This window comes from Lucilia cuprina, chromosome 4, assembly GCF_022045245.1.
Source record: "Lucilia cuprina isolate Lc7/37 chromosome 4, ASM2204524v1, whole genome shotgun sequence".
In the NCBI taxonomy this organism is placed as follows: domain Eukaryota; kingdom Metazoa; phylum Arthropoda; class Insecta; order Diptera; family Calliphoridae; genus Lucilia; species Lucilia cuprina.
Window position 1 is genome coordinate 31643781 of NC_060952.1, and position 19785 is coordinate 31663565.

The 19785-nt window shown below is 29.0% G+C and overlaps 2 protein-coding genes across 2 annotated transcripts in view; one reads left to right on the plus strand and one right to left on the minus strand.

The window, feature by feature from the left end:
- LOC111681298 (peroxidase) overlaps positions 1 to 19785 on the minus strand; it is a 76875-nt gene that overhangs the window by 22710 nt on the left and 34380 nt on the right. Inside the window, exon 2 of the mRNA XM_023443046.2 lies at positions 10440 to 10616. Within this exon, the coding sequence (XP_023298814.1) occupies positions 10440 to 10616 (177 nt within the window). The remainder of the gene's footprint in view (positions 1 to 10439; positions 10617 to 19785) is intronic.
- On the plus strand, positions 286 to 2189 carry LOC111681299 (bifunctional arginine demethylase and lysyl-hydroxylase psr-1). The gene is made up of 5 exons (XM_023443047.2): positions 286 to 518; positions 585 to 776; positions 858 to 1190; positions 1600 to 1729; positions 1808 to 2189. The coding sequence occupies exons 1-5, from the start codon at positions 312 to 314 to the stop codon at positions 1891 to 1893; spliced, it is 948 nt and encodes a 315-aa protein (XP_023298815.2). The 5' UTR covers positions 286 to 311; the 3' UTR covers positions 1894 to 2189.

Genomic DNA, 19785 nt, shown 5'->3' on the forward strand with positions numbered 1-19785 from the left:
CATACATCTAGACACTCACAACTCCCTTAATTTTTGCAACCCTCGCCTATTATCAGGACTAGAAATAACATATGTTTGCTTATTTCTTGTTCCTTCTTATTTATTTTTCTTTGCTATATCTTTTTATACAGACACAATATTGTTGATAATCTTATTATTAACAATTGAAAGGATTTTAAGTATTTAAGCCATTATTATAACCATGAAATGTTCTACTCCACAGAACTGTTGTTAACTTGTTGCTTAACACTTGTGGTTTGCAATTTAGTCTAGTTCAAAGCGACACTGAGTTAAGTTGTCCTGACGCTATAATGGAAAGTGCTCAAGAGGATTTAAAGAAAATCCTTAAAAAGTGTCAAACTAAAAAAGTTGATATAAAAAAGTTACAAATTATAAAGTCTTTTTTAAGTGAATATAAAAAACCTGTAACGCGTAAAGAAAAATATTGTAAAGTGGTTATAGTTTTCTGTCTATTGGCATATGCGCTGCATTATTATTTTAGTGATTTAACATCTAGAGTAAGTATTTTTAAATATTTATATGTATTTTAGATTTTTATTGAAAAAAAATTCTAATAATTTCAGCGTTGCTCCCTTATTATGCCTCAAATGTTACGTTACTCCTTTCGTCCTCCCGAAAGTTGCAACTTTTGTCAAAATGTGGATCATATAGCTCGTGTCAGTGCTATAACACCTCAAGAGTTTGCCCAAAAATACGCCTATACAGCAACCCCTGTTATAATAGAAGATGCTACTCGTAATTGGACTGCTTTGGAAGTAGGATTCTTTTTTTTGTTTTTTTTTTTGAATTTCTTCATCTTCTGTATTCAATATAAATTATGTTTTTTTCTGTTTTAGAAATTTAATTATTGGTACTTTCGTGATATTTATAATAATGCAAAAAGAAAACAGAAAATCTTAGATTGTCAATTTCTTCCCTATAAGACGGGTTTTCATGATATATTTGAGGCTCTGGATATGTCCAAGGAAAGAGTGGATTATTTTAATTCTAGTTCTGCGGATGGACATCAGCAGAAACCTTGGTATTTCGGTTGGAGTAATTGTAATCCCGAAACAGCTGAGGAATTTCGCCGTCATTATGGTCGACCATATTTTTTGCCTGAGACTTCGGAAAATAATGCAGTAGATTGGTTTTTTATCGGCACCAGTGGTTTGGGAGCGCATATGCATGTAAGTGGGAATGTGAATGAATATATATATATATGTATTTGAAATTGTCTATATATAGAACATTTGATCAACAATTTTCTTTATATAGCCAATATAAATATTTGTAAACATCCAGTTAGAGATCTCGAATCCTGGAGACAATGTTATTACCTTTTATGATATTCCCCACGCTGAATCCGAATCTTATATTCTCTATCACATTTTTGATTTAAAATATTCTGTTCTAAAGATATAAAAAGGACGATGCTCTCAGAGACATTATAAAGGAGAGGTCAGATTCGGATTCAGCTCAAAAAGGTTCTATAAAATAGCTATTTTTCAAAAAACTAACTGTAAAAAGCTTAACGGAATTATTCTATATATATATATAGAAATAATATTCATTAAAGTGAAGTTTCCTTTGTTTTAGATCGATAATGTTCGCTTACCCTCCTGGCAAGCACAGTTGTCGGGTAGCAAACGTTGGCTTTTAGCTCCACCACCCGAATGTTATTTTCAGTGTAAATCATTTGATGCCATTGTCAAAAAGGGTGATGTCAGTAAGTTTTTTTCTTCTTACTATTACTTAAATATAAAGCATTTTTAAAATCAATTTTATAACTTAACATTTATTGCAGTTGTTTTGGACACTAACAAATGGTATCATCAAACTTTTGTGCAACCAGGAGAAATCAGCTTGACCATAGGAGCAGAATATGATTAAGAATAGAAACTGTTATACGAAGTTGAAAATGGATATATGTAGCATAAAGAAGACATTATTAAATAAAATAAAAATTGTGTAAAATAAAACTTTTAGAAGTTACAACATTTTTCATAGTATATACGAAAATTTCATTTATATTACGAAATTTAATTTGTCAACCTCTTTTCTAATTTTACGAAAGTACGCAAATAAGAAACTATATTAAAAAAAAAAACAGTTCGTTAACTCTTTAACAAATGGGGGACACCGGTGTCACAAGATTTTTTTTAACATTTTTCTAGATTTAGAGCGTTATTTTGAGTTTACTGCTACAGTAAATGCTTATTTTCAAAGTAAAATACGTTATTTTTAGAATTTGATGTCGCTACAGGCTCAAGAGGATAATATCACGTGATATCCTCCGAAAACATCTTTTTACATTTTTCATCAAAACTGATACAGGCTCAAAAGGATAATATCCTGCGATATCCTTCGAAAACACCTTTTTAACGAAATTAATTTTTATTTTCTTAAATTAGAAAATAGCTTGAATTTATGATATTTCGTATTATGCAAGATTTTTTCTTAATATTTACGAAATAAGTTTTCATAAGGTTAATGGTTAGTGTTCTTGTCTGGCAGACCGGAGGTGGTGAGTTCGATTCCCTCCTATGGAACTACAGGCCCGATGAATGCATAGGTATATTTCTTTCCTTTCAAACTAGGTTAGCTTAGGTTAATGTATATTACATCAATCCGAAGAAATACACATAGTTCACTATTGGGCCTGCAGTGAGCTCGTTTTCACGACAAAAAACTTTTTGTTCACTGAGTTTATTATTTTTCAATGTTCACAAACTCAGTTTCCTGGACGTAATTTCTAAGAATTTTGCAATCACTGTTAGTCACTTTTAAGATACTTTGATCTAACTTCTAACGAATCTTACGAATGCCTGACAGTGGCAACGAAAGTGCTCCAGAGTTTTGCTGTCCTCTCCGCATGCTCTACATTAGTATGAATCCGCACAGCCAATTTTGTATAGATGTGCCTATAATCCTGTGTGTCCACTTATTTCTCGTCTTATTCTCATTAGGGTCATCCCATAGAATATTTTTGATTCCGCCCACCGTTTAATAATTCCAAGAGGCCTTATGGGATTCTCCCACTCATATTTTCAATTTAGTTTTTGTTGCATCAAATGGTTTTGCGTTTGTCAGGTCCACTAACTCGTTCTCCCTTCCCATTAATGCTAAACGATGGTATACTTCTGTTTATGGGTCTTCAATATAGAACCACAGGCCCACTTTATCAGCCATATGTATAACAACGGATTCCTGCTGGTATTTGTTCTAGTTTTCTGCTTGATTAAGACATTCTATCCGGGACAAACGTTTCAATATTTTCTACATATTATGTGTCTGGTAAGCGATCAGACACCACCGATGATTGTGTATAACCTTCCCATAATAGGACTAAGACCAAATTTTTATACCCTACACCACTTTAGAGGGAAGGGTATATAGTGTTTGCGCTAATGTTTGTAACGCACAATAATATTGGTCCTATATCCACCTTAAAGTATACCAATCGGCTCAGAATAATTATCGTCATCGATTTAGCTATGTCCGTCCGTCTGTAATCAAACGACAGGTCGCAATTTTAAAGATATTTCAATGAAATTTTTTGCATGACAACTTAATCCCATTTTATTTTTGTAAAAAGTCTAAGGTATTATATGGTCGGCATCGCTCGACTATAACACCTTGCTTGTTATGCCTTAGTTCTCCTACATATCGGCCAGCACCGATGTGCCTTGTTGATCCTATCCTATCTATGTGGTGTCACTATTTTAATTTCCGGTCGTGGATTACTTCTAAGTGCAAGTTATAAATCGCATTATGCACGAATTTTTTATTTTTTTGTAAAATTAAGCATGGACTATTTTTAGTGCATATTTATTTGTTATTTTATAATAATTGGTAATTAAAACTTATTAAAAAAACGTATTTAAATCAAGTATTTTATACTTGTTTTAAGGCAAACCTAACTTACCATACTTCTAACATCATTCCAGATTGATTTGAGTATGAATTGCTTAATTCTTTTTTTGAGACATGATTGACACTTTGGCCAGAGATGTGTCAACCTTTTGGATAATTTTTTTGTTTGCTTTAAATACATACATAAGACTCTCATACATAATAGTAATTCTTGTAATAAGATCATGTGAAGTATTACAGGTAAAACTATATATTGTGTATATATCTGTATGTGTTTTTATATTTTTTGGTCGCTGTAACTCTTAGGTTGTTGGTTTTTGGCCAAGAAACTGAAATTGAAACTTTTAAATTCCAAAGTGTAAAATCCAGCAGTTAACTATAAATATAAGTTCATATATGTATATATGTGTGTGTTTTTTTCAACACAAAATAATATTTATTACATCACCTGTTGTTGTTGCCACTACAGCTCAATGTTCACCAGCACTTTATTTATTTATCACAAGAGTGATATGCATAAGTCATGTTAAATTTAATTTTTTTTTGATTTTCTTCTTTGCAACTGAATTTTATGGTTATTTTTTTTTTTATTTTTAGTGGCACTTAAACTATAAAAATACATTATTTTATATATCAATCATATAAAGTTGAGATAAATTTAAATTTAGTTTTTTTTTACGTTTTTATTTTTTTTCATTACTACATTTGATTGTGAAAATTTCAATGATCTGCATACTGTTTTCTGTGGTTTTGTTAGAGCGTTGGCGTTGTACTTTTTTGTTGTTGTCAAAATTTAGATCATTTAAATGTCAATGTTGTTGTTGTTGCTGTTTTAATGCCCCAACAAACTGTTTGTTGTTTAAAGAGTGTCAAGTGTTTTTCTACAATTTTCATTCATTTATTTTCAAAAACATAGTTATGTGTTTTCAATGGAAGTGACTTGTTTTTTTGTTTTTGGTATGACCAAAATGTCATTTTGATCTTTTTCAAAGATGACCTCTATTATGGAAAAACAGCAAAATATAAATGGAAAAACGTGAGATGATTTAAGCAGAAAACTCCAAAAATGGTAATGATGCAATATTTATTTTTTGTATTTTTTTGTTTTTGCTGTAATAATAACAGCAATAATAAACTATATTTTTATGTTTTGTTGCGATTTATTAATTTTTGAATAAATTTGTTAGCAAAACTTTATTTACGTGAAAGTCTTTAAATTTTAACGTTATGAAAAGCAACTCTTAAATGGTTTTACAATATTTAGTTATTAGGGTGTATGGACTTTACAAAGGACATAATAGTAGAATACAGATCTAAATAGCTGGTTATTTCCCTAAATCAAACACAAAATGCCAGCAAAAAAAAAAGAACTTCCAAAGTAACAAAAAAGAAGTCGAATTTACTCCATCGAAGTACTGAAAAAGACCTGAAGAAGTGATTATTTTAACACAGGCTTGTCATACGAGGTATTTTCTTTATGTTTGATTCCAAATTCACTACATCTGAAGTCATTCTAAGGAAGTAGTTTTTATGTTCTTTTTTTCAAATATTTTTAAAGTGAAATTGTAGTATTTTAAAATCGCTTCATTTCATGTCAATAAACATCACTTCCACAGAAGGTAAACAATTTCACTGTGTGCTTCTTTTGAAGTGGTGATAAATGTTATTGCTTTGGAAGTACATACTTCTTTTAATTTTTGTTCGGATACTTCTCTCAAAAACTAAACCGTTTTGTGATTAAAACCTTTTTTGGTTCTAAATTAACTGTAATTTGAAATGAGTATTTGTTTTGAAATAAAACAAAGATTAATTTAAGAATGTAAACGATTGAATTAATACCAAAATGGTCTTGATGGGGTGACGACCTGGACAGTCATTGGATAACCCTAAATGGTAAGTTAAATAGGTAGTTCTGCACTATCCCACCGAACTACTGCATACTGCTTGCATTACTTTCAAGAGCTCTTGTAATAACTTAAATATAATTAGATACGTAAGTGCTTCATTTTGAGTTTTGCATTTTTACATTTTATTGGATAGTGCACTAGAAACCGTCTTTTACACACATACACAGAATGAAATAGCTTTTCTGTGTGACAACCACTGTTTGACGTACAATAAAATAACTTAGCAGTGTTGTTGTGAGCGATCTAACGTTCAATAAGCCCAAGTTCATATTCAGTTCGTATTATTATTTGTAAGTACTTATTTCACTGCTAATTTGTAAGCAAATGTAGTAAGTGCTGATTACTTTTCTATAAAAGTTTTTGCCGGAATACAAAAAGAATTCCTAAATCAGTATATCCCTAATCAGTTTTGATGATAAATAAAAAAATCCCTAATATTTATGTTCACTGAAATGATGCTTTAAACAAAAATATTTTAGAGGAATTCATTCATTATTTTGGGGCTTGTGTTTGCATATTTTTTTAACCTTTTCCTTGAACTACCACAGCAAGGCCCTTCACTTTGAACATTTCACAGGTATTAAGTTTTATAAGAAACAAACGAAAAAGCTTTAAACAAAAAAAGCTAAAAGCTAATAACAATATGAATCTAGTTTTTCTTTCTAAATCATAGTATTTTACAATAATTTAGTTGTACAACTCATAAATATCTACAACAAATACCTAAATGATTTCTTTAAAAAAATTTTCCATTTTCTGTAACTTTAATATTATGAAAAACAAAACAAAAATAACTCTTGTAATCTTACTACATTTTAATTATTTATATATTACAAACAAAATAGTTATTTTACTTATAAGTTACTTAAAGGTTTGGTAATCCAAACACATAGACGACCAGACGAACATACAGATGTCCATATGTACGTACGTACAGTCAGAGATCAGCAAAAGTTTAGAATATTTTCCATTGCACCTTATTACGTGCACAAATGTAAGATTGACACTTTGTTGATTAAAGCGTCACATGTGTTGATCGGTATCATGCATTCAGGCATGATACAGTTGGCTGTTTAGCAGTCACATAATAGCGTGAACCAAAAAGGAAGATTTAATTTTTTAACACCACTTTAGCGAAGTAGTAGTTAGTTGCTGAAATGTAAGAAAAAGATATCCGCAAAATCACCATATAAAGAAAGAGGTAGTAGTTGTTGTGGTAGAAAGAAATAAAAAGTACACTAGGCAAGCAGAGCTATGAAAGCAACATAACCAACGAACCAAGCAGTCAGGAGCAGCATTAAGTAGTTGCAGCTGTTAAAGTGGTTGTGCTAAAATTGGCATGAGTTTGTTAAGAATTAGACGCGTGTCAAATACATTAAATATGTTTTTTTAACAACAAATGCGTGTTACCGCCCCAGTTACTTATGTTGCATGTTTTTTGAGATATCTGTGTTGTTTGTATTATTCATTATGTGTCTCAAACATATTAAATAATTGGCTAAACCAGAGTAAAACCACATCCATGAAAGAGATTTATATGTACAAATATAGAAAATTTATCGAAGTAAACAGTGACAATTACATACAAATGGAAATTAGTTGATTTTTTGTTCAAAATACGAGTTTATACTAAAAATAAATCAAATATTTTTAATTGATGGTACATAAAAAGTCATAACCATAACTATTTGAAATTTTACAAAAGAAATCATATTCTCATGAAATAATTTAATAAGATTACATACATACTACTATTTAGGGGTCACGTAAGCTACAAGTATTGTGATGGAGGACAGAGACTGTGAGAATCTGATCTATATTTCTGTATTCTGTCTATAATCAAGTCTACAGTCAAGCCTATAGTCTAGTCCTTAGTCTAGTCTATAGTCAAGTCTATAGACTAGTCTATAGTATAGTCTATAGTCTAGTCGATAGTCTAGTCTATAGTCTAGTCTATAGTCTAGACTATAGTCTAGTCTATAGTCTAGTCTATAGTCTAGTCTATAGTCTAGTCTATAGTCTAGTCTATAGTCTAGTCTATAGTCTAGTCTATAGTCTAGTCTATAGTCTAGTCTATAGTCTAGTCTATAGTCTAGTCTATAGTCTAGTCTATAGTCTAGTCTATAGTTTAGTCTATAGTCTAGTCTATAGTCTAGTCTATAGGCTAGTATATGGTCTAGTCTATAATATGGCTTATAATCTATAGTCTAGTTTATAGTCTGGTCTATAGTCTAGTTTATAGTCTAGTCTATAGTTCAGTCAATAGTCTAGTCTATTATCCAGTCTACAAGTGTAATGTAGTGTCTAGTCTAAGCTATTTAAAAGTTAGGTCTACCAAATGAATCTCTTTGATCGGTGTTGCAATAAGAATCGGAAAATTATCTTTTCTGTAAGGGACGTGCGAATATTTTTCAGATTCTACCAACAATTTTTAATAATGTTTTTGTTTACTCTTTTTTAATTTTAATAATTTTTTTAAATACTTTTTATCATTAATTAAATTTATGTTTCCATTGCTTTTTAAAGAAAACACTTCCTGTTTCAGGCAGGTTTCTTATTATTTTAATACAAGTTTTTTTTTGTAAAGTAAAAGAAATCGAAAGTGAAAAAAACATTGAAAATTTTAAATGAAATATATCAAATATTTAAAAAACTTAAACTTTTACGTATTCACGTCAGTATGTCGTAATAGCCAAAATTGAAAACACAGTTATGCGTAATTTTTTTCTCTTTCATTGAGTGCGTGCCACAAATAAACAAAGTGCCACACACGCATGACGGATACTGGCTGGAGATTTTTTTTAGCATAATGCACCATACTGTTGCTATGTTTAAGCAACTAAACATATGAAATTCAATTTTTTTCCTACCTACGAAGAAATGCTTCGAATCTTATAGTTTTGCAATAGTTATTTGGACCTGTTTAGATTACATGGTAATATATGTGGCATGTAAAGTATTTATATATGTTTATGTCATCAAGTTCAAAAAAAAATTGTCATTCCAAAATTTTTTTCTTGTTTTAATGGATTTTAGTTTTAAGTAAGTTTTTTTAATCTATTGAGTTTTGTTAGATTTTAGACATGAATTGGTATAATTTTTATTTCCTCTTAAGAAAATTTACTAGAAAAATTGTTTTTTTTTATGAGACGACTTCACTACATAGTCAAGATGATATACATATAGTGACACAACATATTTAACCGATTTCGTATTTTCTTTAATTTGTAGACAAACAATTTTAATTAAAACCTAAAAATCTTTTTTTGATTAATTTTTTTTTTTTGGCTTGAATCAATTAATTTTTTAATTGACTGAATGTTTTTTTTAGAATAATAAGTTGAAGTTTCATTAAATTGATTTTTTAAGAAATTTGTTTACTCTAAACTATTATATTGGTTCTACATTTATATTAAAGTATACCGATCGACTCAAAATCACTTTCTGAGTCGATTAAGTCATGTCCGTCCGTCTGGCTGGCTGTCCATGAAAAAAGTTTACAATTTTTTTTAGATATTTTGATAAAATTTGAATTAAAAATCGTTCTTATCGGTCAACTAGGTCCGATTATATTTTCCTACTTGATTAATCTTAAAATCTTATTAAAAATTTATTTTTTTGTTTAAATTAATGAATTGAACTTTTAATTGCTTTAATTATTTCTTTAATTGGAAAAAATATTTTTTTAATTGTTCAAAAATTTTATAATTGTTAAATCTCATAATTTTGTTAATTGATACAAAACGGAATGTGAAAACTTATTTCTCCATACCGTTATGAGGAATAAGCTTTCTACAGAAGTATTTTCTGTCAAACGTTCTTAGTTTTGTTTTCCCCTTGTAAAAAAAAATCTCGAAAATTGTTTGGCATTCATAGCTGATGAAACGTAAACTTATAAATGAATATCTTTAAAAGTTTTTTATTTATTCTGATTTTACCATTTAATTAACCTAACTTTTCTAAATGGAAAATCATACCATACATCAATCAAACAAATTTACATTTTTACAATTTACAGCTTAAAAAGTACCGCATGAAGCAATTAACAAAATCTAAGCAAATAACTTTAATGGAAATAAACGAAATGCATCTTCAAAAAAAAATCTTTAGAATTGCTTAACTAATGTATGTGGTAGGTTGATAAATATCTAGAAATTGCTACAAAAAATTAGCATGTTCAAATATGCAACAAACATATATGTATGCTAATATCTATAACCACTACACACACACATATTTAAATATCTTGAAATCTTTTAAGAAATCAATTATGCGAAAAACCATCATACATTTGAATACTAATTTCTATGACAAATTGTTGTGTTTACAAATTGTCATCAAATGAAAATTAACGAAAATTATTTTCAAAGATTTTCTTCTCACACAACTAAGCAAATTATGTACACTGAACTGATGACTGCAAAAATGCTTAAGTGTTTATTTTTTTTTTTAGAAAACCAAATTTTGATTTTGATATTTGCTGAATTTTTATAGTTATTATATGATGTAAATTATGATTTAAAATAATATTCTTAAATTTACACTTAAGTTCTTTTGCAGACAAGGCTTAGAATTTTTTTCTTAATTTAAAGGTGTGGGTATGGAAAACATGTGTAACAAAATTTTAAACATTTTTAAATATTTAAATATACTTACATTGTACCACGGAATAAATTAACACTATAATCATAGACAGATGATCTACCAGGTCCCGCTAATATTAGAGCACAATCTGCTCCCAATGGTGATGTATTTATAGCTTCACCAAAATGATGAAATTGTGCATTTATTGTACTGGGTGCTGCTAATAAAGCTGTTGTTAATAGAAATATTCTGCAAAAAAAAAAAAAAAAGACAAAAATACAAAATTTAATAAATCAATTTACTTTATTGCTGTTTGCATATCTATAAATTGTCTGTGAGTGTTGTATTTATTTAATAATTAATCATACAATGTCATTTATTTGACTTTTATATAGAATAGTTTGTATCTTTAATTTACATATACATATTTTATATTATTGCTACTATTATTCGCTAGTTATAAAGCTACCTAACTCAATCTTATAATTGTATCTTAGAAATTCGTGTTAGTTTTTTTTGGTTTATCTGCAATATTTTTTCATATTTTTAGTATTTTGTTACAAGAAGTTTATAATAAATTATGTCTTTGGGGGTGTCTAGTTTAAAATTGAAATTTATAGCCAAAACATGGAAATTATGCAATTTTTTTCTTGGTTTTTGTAAGAAAAAACGTATTTTTAGAGGTTTGCAAATATTTGAAAAGGTAAAACTGTTTTTAGTGTCAGTGTGATTTTGATAGGCTGTCAAGTTAACGTATAAGGTATTTTATTAATAACTGTCAGACGTTCGATCAGTGCTTGTAAATTGAGATCAAAATAATCTATATCAGGCAAGAAAAGTAATGAGTTAAAAAAATCCGATTTTCTTTAGCATTTTAACTTATTTGAACAAGAACTTTAGCTTACAAAACACTACTTAAGTAAGTACTTACAAATAGGGAGCTAGCAACGCAATTAATAAAAAGTACAAAAAATGAAAACTCAAAATAAAGATTATAAGAATACTTAAAAGTAATGCAGACGGTAAGTAGTATGCATTGAAAAGTAACTGGTTATGTACCTTTCTATAGCATTTGTTTTGAGAGAATTTAGCGTTTATAATCCGTTAAACGGATGAAATGATTAGTAGGATTGAATAAGCAGAAAAGTAAGTGGTTGTATAGGTACAAACCATTGCAGAGTTTTAGCTGAGAGGAAGTTCAGTGGACACGTTGCTTTGGCATACGTACTTACTTATCATATTATACGAATACTTTAAAGTAAATAACAGTCATTGAAAAGTAACTGGTTATGTAAGTACATACCTTTATAGAGCTTACGCTTAACTTCCTTTCAGCAAAAGCTCTATAAAGGTATGATGTTCCTCCAAACAGATGAAATAAGAAGTAGTCATTGAAAAGTAGCTGGTTATATACGTGCAAACTATTGCAGAGCTTTTGCAGCACTCACAGTCAAATCGCTCTTAAATTTAGACGTATTCATTCAAGCCAAAATTTACAAATTTAAATAAGTAGTAGTCATTGAAAAATAAGTGCTTATGTAAGTATAAACCTTTACAAAGTTTCTGAGTTCACCATATACGTATATTGCTTGGGTATAAGATTGCTGTACTACAGGTCAAACCGCTCTTAACTTTAGGTGTATTTATTCAAGTCATAATAGACACATTAAAATAAATACTAGTCATGAAAAGTAAGTGATTATGTAAGAACAAACCAATACAGAGTTTTTCCTAATACGAAGTTCAGCATACATGTTGCTGGAGTATAAGTGGGCTGCACTTACAAGTCATAAAGCATACATTAAAATAAGTGCTAGTCATAGAAAAATAAGTGGTTATATAAGTACAAATCTTTACAGAGTTTTCGCTGAGAGATAGTTCAGCGTACATGTTGCTTGAGTATAAGTGGGCTGTACTTATATCCAAAACGCTCCTAATTGAACACTTTTACTAAACACAAGCATCGAATATATTCAATTTCATACCAAACAATCAATCTACCTAATCACAACTCATTATTAGATCTTATTATATTGAAAGGGAAATTTTATAAATTTAATTTTATAAATATTAACTTAACTCTGGCGTAGGTGTAAAACCCAACAGGTTTATAAATATCATTACTAAGGAACTTTCGTTTTGCATCACTTTATTTTCAATTGAATATATTTTTTAATCAAAAGTGAAATGGTTACTATTAGTTGGTGTGCATTTTTAGTGAAAGGCGTTCATACAATGGTCAAGGTGATGGTGAAAATAAAGACAAAATAAATCGTATTAAAATAGAAAAACCTTTCTAAATAAAATGATAAGAAAATTATTATAAAAATACTATTGAATTATAATAAAATCGAAGCAAAATATCATAATACCCTTCAACACTGTAACTTTGTATTAAGTATTAAAATTAAATATTAAATATTTAGAGGAAATAAAAATAATATATTACTTTCTCCAACAAGATCAATATATTTATGAAAACACACAAATCAGCACTCAAATAAGCACTTAAATAATTAAAAGAAATAGCTCTGTTATTTTTTTACACATTCAAATATTCAATTAAAATAAATTACAAAACAAAAAAATAATAAAAAATACCAACAAATATATAAAATTTTAAAACTTAGTTTATAATTGATTTCATTCACTTTGCAAAATCGCCGCCAAATTTAAGCAAAATTTTTAATTGATTAAAAATATTTTGTTATTAACTACAAATTATTAACAAATTTTAAACATATAACAATTTTTACTAATGCTAATTTCTTATTTCATTAAAATCAATATTAATTGATTGCCTTTGTCAGTAAAATCATAAATCATATTTAATTCAAAAACAATTTTCTTTCAAGACAATAATCAAAAAAAGTAGCTAACGTATTTGTGCCACACACGCGAAATACTATGCTACGTTCATTTCACACAAGAATTTGTTGACAGTTAAAAAAATGAGTATGCAAAAAAATGTGGAGAATATGATAAATGATTTAAGGTAAATTATGATTTAAACAAAATGTACTGACATAAATATAAATCATAGTTAAACAATAAAAAATACTATTCAATGCATATGTATGTATGTATGTTAAAACCAGACCTATATCTAAATTCTGTAGCAATTTATTATCAGAACTGTGAAGCAGTCTTTAGTTTAGACTAAAAAGCTGTATATAGTCTGCACTATAGAGCAGACTATAGAGCTGTCTATAGTCTGTACTATAAAGCTGTTTACAGTCTGTACTATAGAGCTGTCTATAGTCTGGACTATAGAGCTGTCTATAGTCTGGACTATAGAGCTGTCTATAGTCTGGACTATAGAGCTGTCAATAGTCTGGACTATAGAGCTGTCTATAGTCTGGACTATAGAGCTGTCTATAGTCTAGTCTATAGAGCTGTCTATAGTCTGGACTATAGAGCTGTCTATAGTCTGGACTATAGAGCTGTCCATAGTCTGGACTATAGAGCTGTCTATAGTCTGGACTATAGAGCTGTCTATAATCTGGACTATAGAGCTATAGCCTGGACTATAGAGCTGTCTATAGCCTGGACTATAGAGCTGTCTATAGCCTGGACTATAGAGCTGTCTATAGTCTGGACTATAGAGCTGTCTATAGTCTGGACTATAGAGCTGTCTATAGTCTGGACTATAGAGCTGTCTATAGTCTGGACTATAGAGCTGTCTATAGTCTGGACTATAGAGCTGTCTATAGTCTGGACTATAGAGCTGTCTATAGTCTGGACTATAGAGCTGTCTATAGTCTGGACTATAGAGCTGTCTATAGTCTGGACTATAGAGCTGTCTGTAGTCTGGACTATAGAGCTGTCTATAGTCTGGACTATAGAGCTATCTATAGTCTGGACTATAGAGCTTTCTATAGTCTGGACTATAGAGCTATCTATAATCTGGACTATAGAGCTTTCTATAGTCTGGACTATAGAGGAGCCTATAGTCTGGACTATAAAAGAGTCTATAGTCTAGACTATAGAGCAGTCTAGTTCTAGCCTATAGTGTGTACAATAAGCTTTCTATTGTAGGTAATATAGATTATAAACCATTCTTTGGTATAAATTTTTCAAATCTGTTAAAACACATTTATACATATATTTTAAAAAACTAAATGCAGTGTGAAAATCTAGTACGTCAGCTAAACTTTTAATTAAGCAATTATAAGCTGTTGCTGTTAATTTTTAAATTTTATCAACAAAAATGTGTGGGAAAATTTCATAAATTCAAGAAATAAAAAACATACTTCAATGCTGTATGTTTCCTAAGTCTTTCGTATTAGTGGCAATAAATATAGCACAACTTGGCTTTTTAAATTCCACAATTTTGTTGCCGTAAGACAATTAATGTTTAATAAGCTATTATTTTATTGCAAATAGCACTAACTAACAAAGCAAAAAACTAAACTCTGCGTAAAAATCAAAGTTCGTTTTTGTTTTAATATTAATAACTCGGTCTTTAACAAATGAACCAGTAATATTTCTTAGTAAATTGTTAGTCAGATTTAATTGTTTTTTTTTAATCATAAAAATATATATAGTACAACAAAACAAATAATTATGGTTGTTCTAGTTATAACGAACAGCAATTGATATAATAAATCCGGATATTTAACAAAAATATACAACAGCTACTACAGTATCAATTAAATAAGTAACCAACCAGCCAACCACTCCTTTATTTTGAAATAAAATCGCCAACTAGTGGCCATAATTGTGGTGTACTACACAAGTTTGTTTTAAGGCAGGAGTTGGTTTCACTTCTATTTTATTACTCTTACTGGTGATATTGCTCAGACATTTGGAAGTAATAAACAATAATCAACACACAATGTTTAACTTTATTAAATTCTATTGACAAATCATTGTTGTTAAATTGCCACGTTGGCCTTTAATGATTAAAAACAGAAAATGAAAAAAAAATACTGTATGTAAGCTAGCATCAAACAAAACGCACAACACTTGTTGCAGCTACCTTGCTGCTAAAGTTAAATTAAATATTCTAAAATTATTTTTTTTCTTTAGATTTCTATAGACAAGGCAATTTTTCTTAAGAATTTTAAACTATATATATTTATTTTATATTTTTCTTGGTTTTTAGATTTTGTATGTCAAATAAATTATTTAAATTACTTTTAAAAAACAATATCCAATATTTGCAAATACAAGAGTAAAAGAAACATTGTAAGTAATGTACAGTGGTTTGGATTGCTATATAGATTTTGCAAGAAAACAGAAGTTCGAGAAATAATGAAGTTTAAAATTTTTAAAAAGGAAAAATCTGAACACACGAACAATATATAGTTTGCAAAAATCTAGCAAATAGTTTGTAATATAAACTAGTCTACAGGCTGTACTACGGACCGGTCTAAATTCTGTACTAAAAACCATTCGATAGTATGGGCTGTGGAACATAGTCTGGTGTCTAAACTTTAGACTGAAGCAAGCAAGCCTATGGATTATAGATCAGTCTATAGACTAGGCTATAGATCAGTCAGCAGTAGATTAATAAGCAACAGTAGATATATAAGCTTCTAGTCTGAACTACAGATCAGTCAGCAGTCTGGATTGATAACCAGTCCATATTCTGGATTGAAGATCTGTCTCAGATCATTTTGGATTAAAAATCAGTCAATATTCTGGATTGAAGATCAGCTTATAACCTTGCATATAGACCTATAGTTTAGGTTAAAGATGAGTCTATATTCTTGATTATAGATCAGTCTATTCTGGATTATTGATCAATCTATAGTTTGTATTAAAGATCATTCTAAAGTCTTGATTATAATTCAATCTATAGCCTGGATTATTATTCAGTCTATAGTCTGGATTATAGAACTGTATATAATCTGGATTATAAATCGTCTAACGTCTGGCCTATAAGACTATAGTCTGGATTATAGATCCGTCTAAAGTCTGGATTATAGATTAGTCTATTGTCTGGATTATAGATAAGTGTATAGTCTGGATTATAGTTCCATCTATAGTCTGGATTATAGATCAGTCTATAGTCTGGTTTAAAGATCCATTTATGGTCTGAACTATAGATTCGTCTATAGTCTGGATTAAAGATCAGTCTATAGTGTTGATTATAATTCCATCTATAGTCTGGATTATAATTCCGTCTATAGTCTTGTTATAAATCAGTCTAAAGTCTGGTATAGAGATCAGTCTATTGTCTGGATTATAGATCAGTCTATAGTCTGGATTATACATCCGGTTAACGTTTGGACTATAGATCAGTCAGGCTTTACTCTAGATTGTAAATCAGTCTATAGTGTAGATTACATATCCGTCTATAGTCTGGATTAAGGATCAGTCTATAGTTTGAATTATATATCAGTTGATAGTATATATTATAGATAATTTTAGAGTCTGGGCTATTGACCAGTCCACACATAGTTCTTAGTCGGTCCTATTGATCAGAGTTTAGTCTTTTCTATACATGTTACATATATATTTCAGTAATTTTCTTCTGAAAAAAACTATCATCAAAACCCAATGTGGAAACAAACGCATGTTCGTGAGCTGGGTATATAAACATAAAGTTTTGTTTAATTTTTTGGTTCTTAGTTTCTGCATTCAATAGTTTGCGGCATTTTGTTCTTACGTTGTTGTTTGTGAAAGGTTTCGACAATAATTATTTATGACATTTTTTTTGTGTTAGCACAATATTTAATGCGTTCGGCTGATCATAAATGTACCAGCATATACGTACATACATACATTTTGCTAACAGCAAAAGTATAGATTACTTTTTTTTTCTTGCTTTACTGTTGTTCTTATGGGCATTGTAAACTTTGTTGTTAATTTATTCATGCAACACGTTACAGCAACTGCACTAAAAACAAAAAACAACTTAACTAATTGCAAATGCCGACTTGGGTGTTTGTATGAATGAATGAGTTTTTAATACTTTGTCGTTCGTACAAATATTTACTATCATTTGCATTTTTTTTGTTTGTTTTTATTTATTTTTTTATTTTCTTATTTGACCTCATTTTTCTTTTTCAAATTTATATGTATGAGTACCTTAAGTATAGATTTTTTTATAATATTTGCAAATAATTTGTTTACTTGCATTTTTTTATGTGTCTGTCTGTAGCGGCGTGAGTGAAAATTTCGTTTAAATATTTTAGTTTTTGTGTCATATTGATATTTTACATTCTTTTCCAGTTTGTTTTTCTATTAAATTATTTATAAGGGGCGTTATGTTAGGAAAGTTTCTTAAATAGTGTTTGCTTATGTTTTGGGTGGTCTTGCATTTAGAATTCTATAGTTTATTTTAAAGAGTTTCATAGAAATGAAATAAAACACGGTTAGAGAAATTGTTTGCATTTTTTTTAGAATAAATAGTTTTTATATAGCACTGCAACAAGTTTGCTGTCATTCCTGTGCATTGATACATTATTTGCCTTACAAGATTAATCGGTTTACTATGAAATATATTTCAACAACATTTCATTACTACTATTAAAATCATTAATGATTTTTTTTGCCAAAGAAATAATTGCCATAATTTTTTAACAGCTTCCCGAGAGACAATACAAAAAAAAAAAAAAACTTATAATTGTAACCATGACCTTGATCTACATTAAAACGCAAAAATTACCAACATTTTTAACTAAAAGCCTTAGTTTTATTTTTAAACCAACAAAACATTTTAATGATTTTAATAATTATAATCATTTTATAGTTAAACAAAGAAACCTCTAAGTAACTTAACACCATAAAGTCATTATATTAAATTTATAGTTTTTATAAACATTTTTAAATTACTTTACTTTTTTCAAAGCTTTTAAAATTAACAATTTCATGGTTTATTTTATTACTTTATTTGTGCTCGAGAGAAGAAATTTATTTAAAAACTAAACGTTTAATAGTGCAAAAACTATGCAAACAAATTGCTTTTAATTTACCCTACAGTACACGATAATTACACTACCTTTACAGTTGCTAAAAGAGAATAGTAGTCCATAGTCCAGACTATATGGTTAATATTTTAGTCTATAGACTGGTCTATTGTCCAGACTATAGATTGGTCTATTGTTCAGACTAAAGACTGGTCTATTGTCCAGACTATATACTGGTCTATTGTCCAGACTATAAACTGATCTATTGTCCAGACTATAGACAAGTCTATTGTCCAGACTATAGACTGGTCTATTGTCCAGACTATAGACTGGTCTATTGTCCGTATTATAGACTAGTCTATTGTCTAGACTATAGAAAGGTCTATTGTCCAGACTATAGACAGGTCTATTGTCCAGACTATAGACTGGTCTATTGTCAAGACTATAGACTGGTCTATTATCCATGCTATAGACTGGTCTATTGTCCATACTATAGACTGGTCTATTGTCCTGACTATAGAATGGTCTATTGTGTATACTATAGACTGGTCTATTGTCCAGACTATAGACTGGTCTATTGTCGAGGCTATAGACTGGTCTATTATCCATACTATAGACTGGTCTATTGTCCAGACTATAGAATGGTCTATTGTGTAGACTATAGACTGGTCTATTATTTAGACTATTGCCCAGACTGTAGACTGGCCTATTGTCCAGAACATAGCCTGGGTTATTGTCTGTATTATGGTCTAGTTTATTGTACAGACTATAGACAATACTATTGTCTAGACTATAAACTGGTATATTGTCTGGACTATAGATTAGTCTAAAACGTAGAAGAACCTTTCTAAAAAAACTTCAAATCAAAAACAATTGTATTGGAAACATTCAGAACAGCTGGGTAGTAGCTAAATGTCTTAACACACTTTTATATGTTTAATTTGCGTCATTATACAAGTGTGACACACATGTTTTTTCTTTCTATTTTTCATACATACATATGTAAATAAATTAAAAGTTTAGTTTAGTTTGATTACAATTACCATGTAATTCACTACTTGTTTTGCTTTTAAAATGTTTCATATCTCCTTTTTTTATATAACATTTGTGGTAAACAATTAATTTGATTTTCAAATAACTAATACTCGAATGTAAATTGATGACATTTTCAAATGAATTTAAAATTAAAAAGTTGTTTTTCTTCAACACAATGAGTGAATGAATGCAGTTTTAAATGGCTGGCGTTTAAAACAAAAGACTTAAGAAACATTTACGTTTTCTTTAATATTACAGCATAATTAATCAATAATAATTAAAAAGTAATTTAAATTCTTTAAGGTATTTATGAGATTTGTTAAATGTAGTTTTACTTTATAAAGAAATAAATATAATATAATTGCTTTATTCACTTAGTATTTTTTATTTTGTTTTTCTTTACAGGTATTTATACAATTAATTTGGTAAAGAATTTTTAAAAATTTTTATGCTAATAAGGTAGGTGATATTTTATTCATTGTCGCCTACGACAAATGTTGAAATATATGTATTTTATATTGACA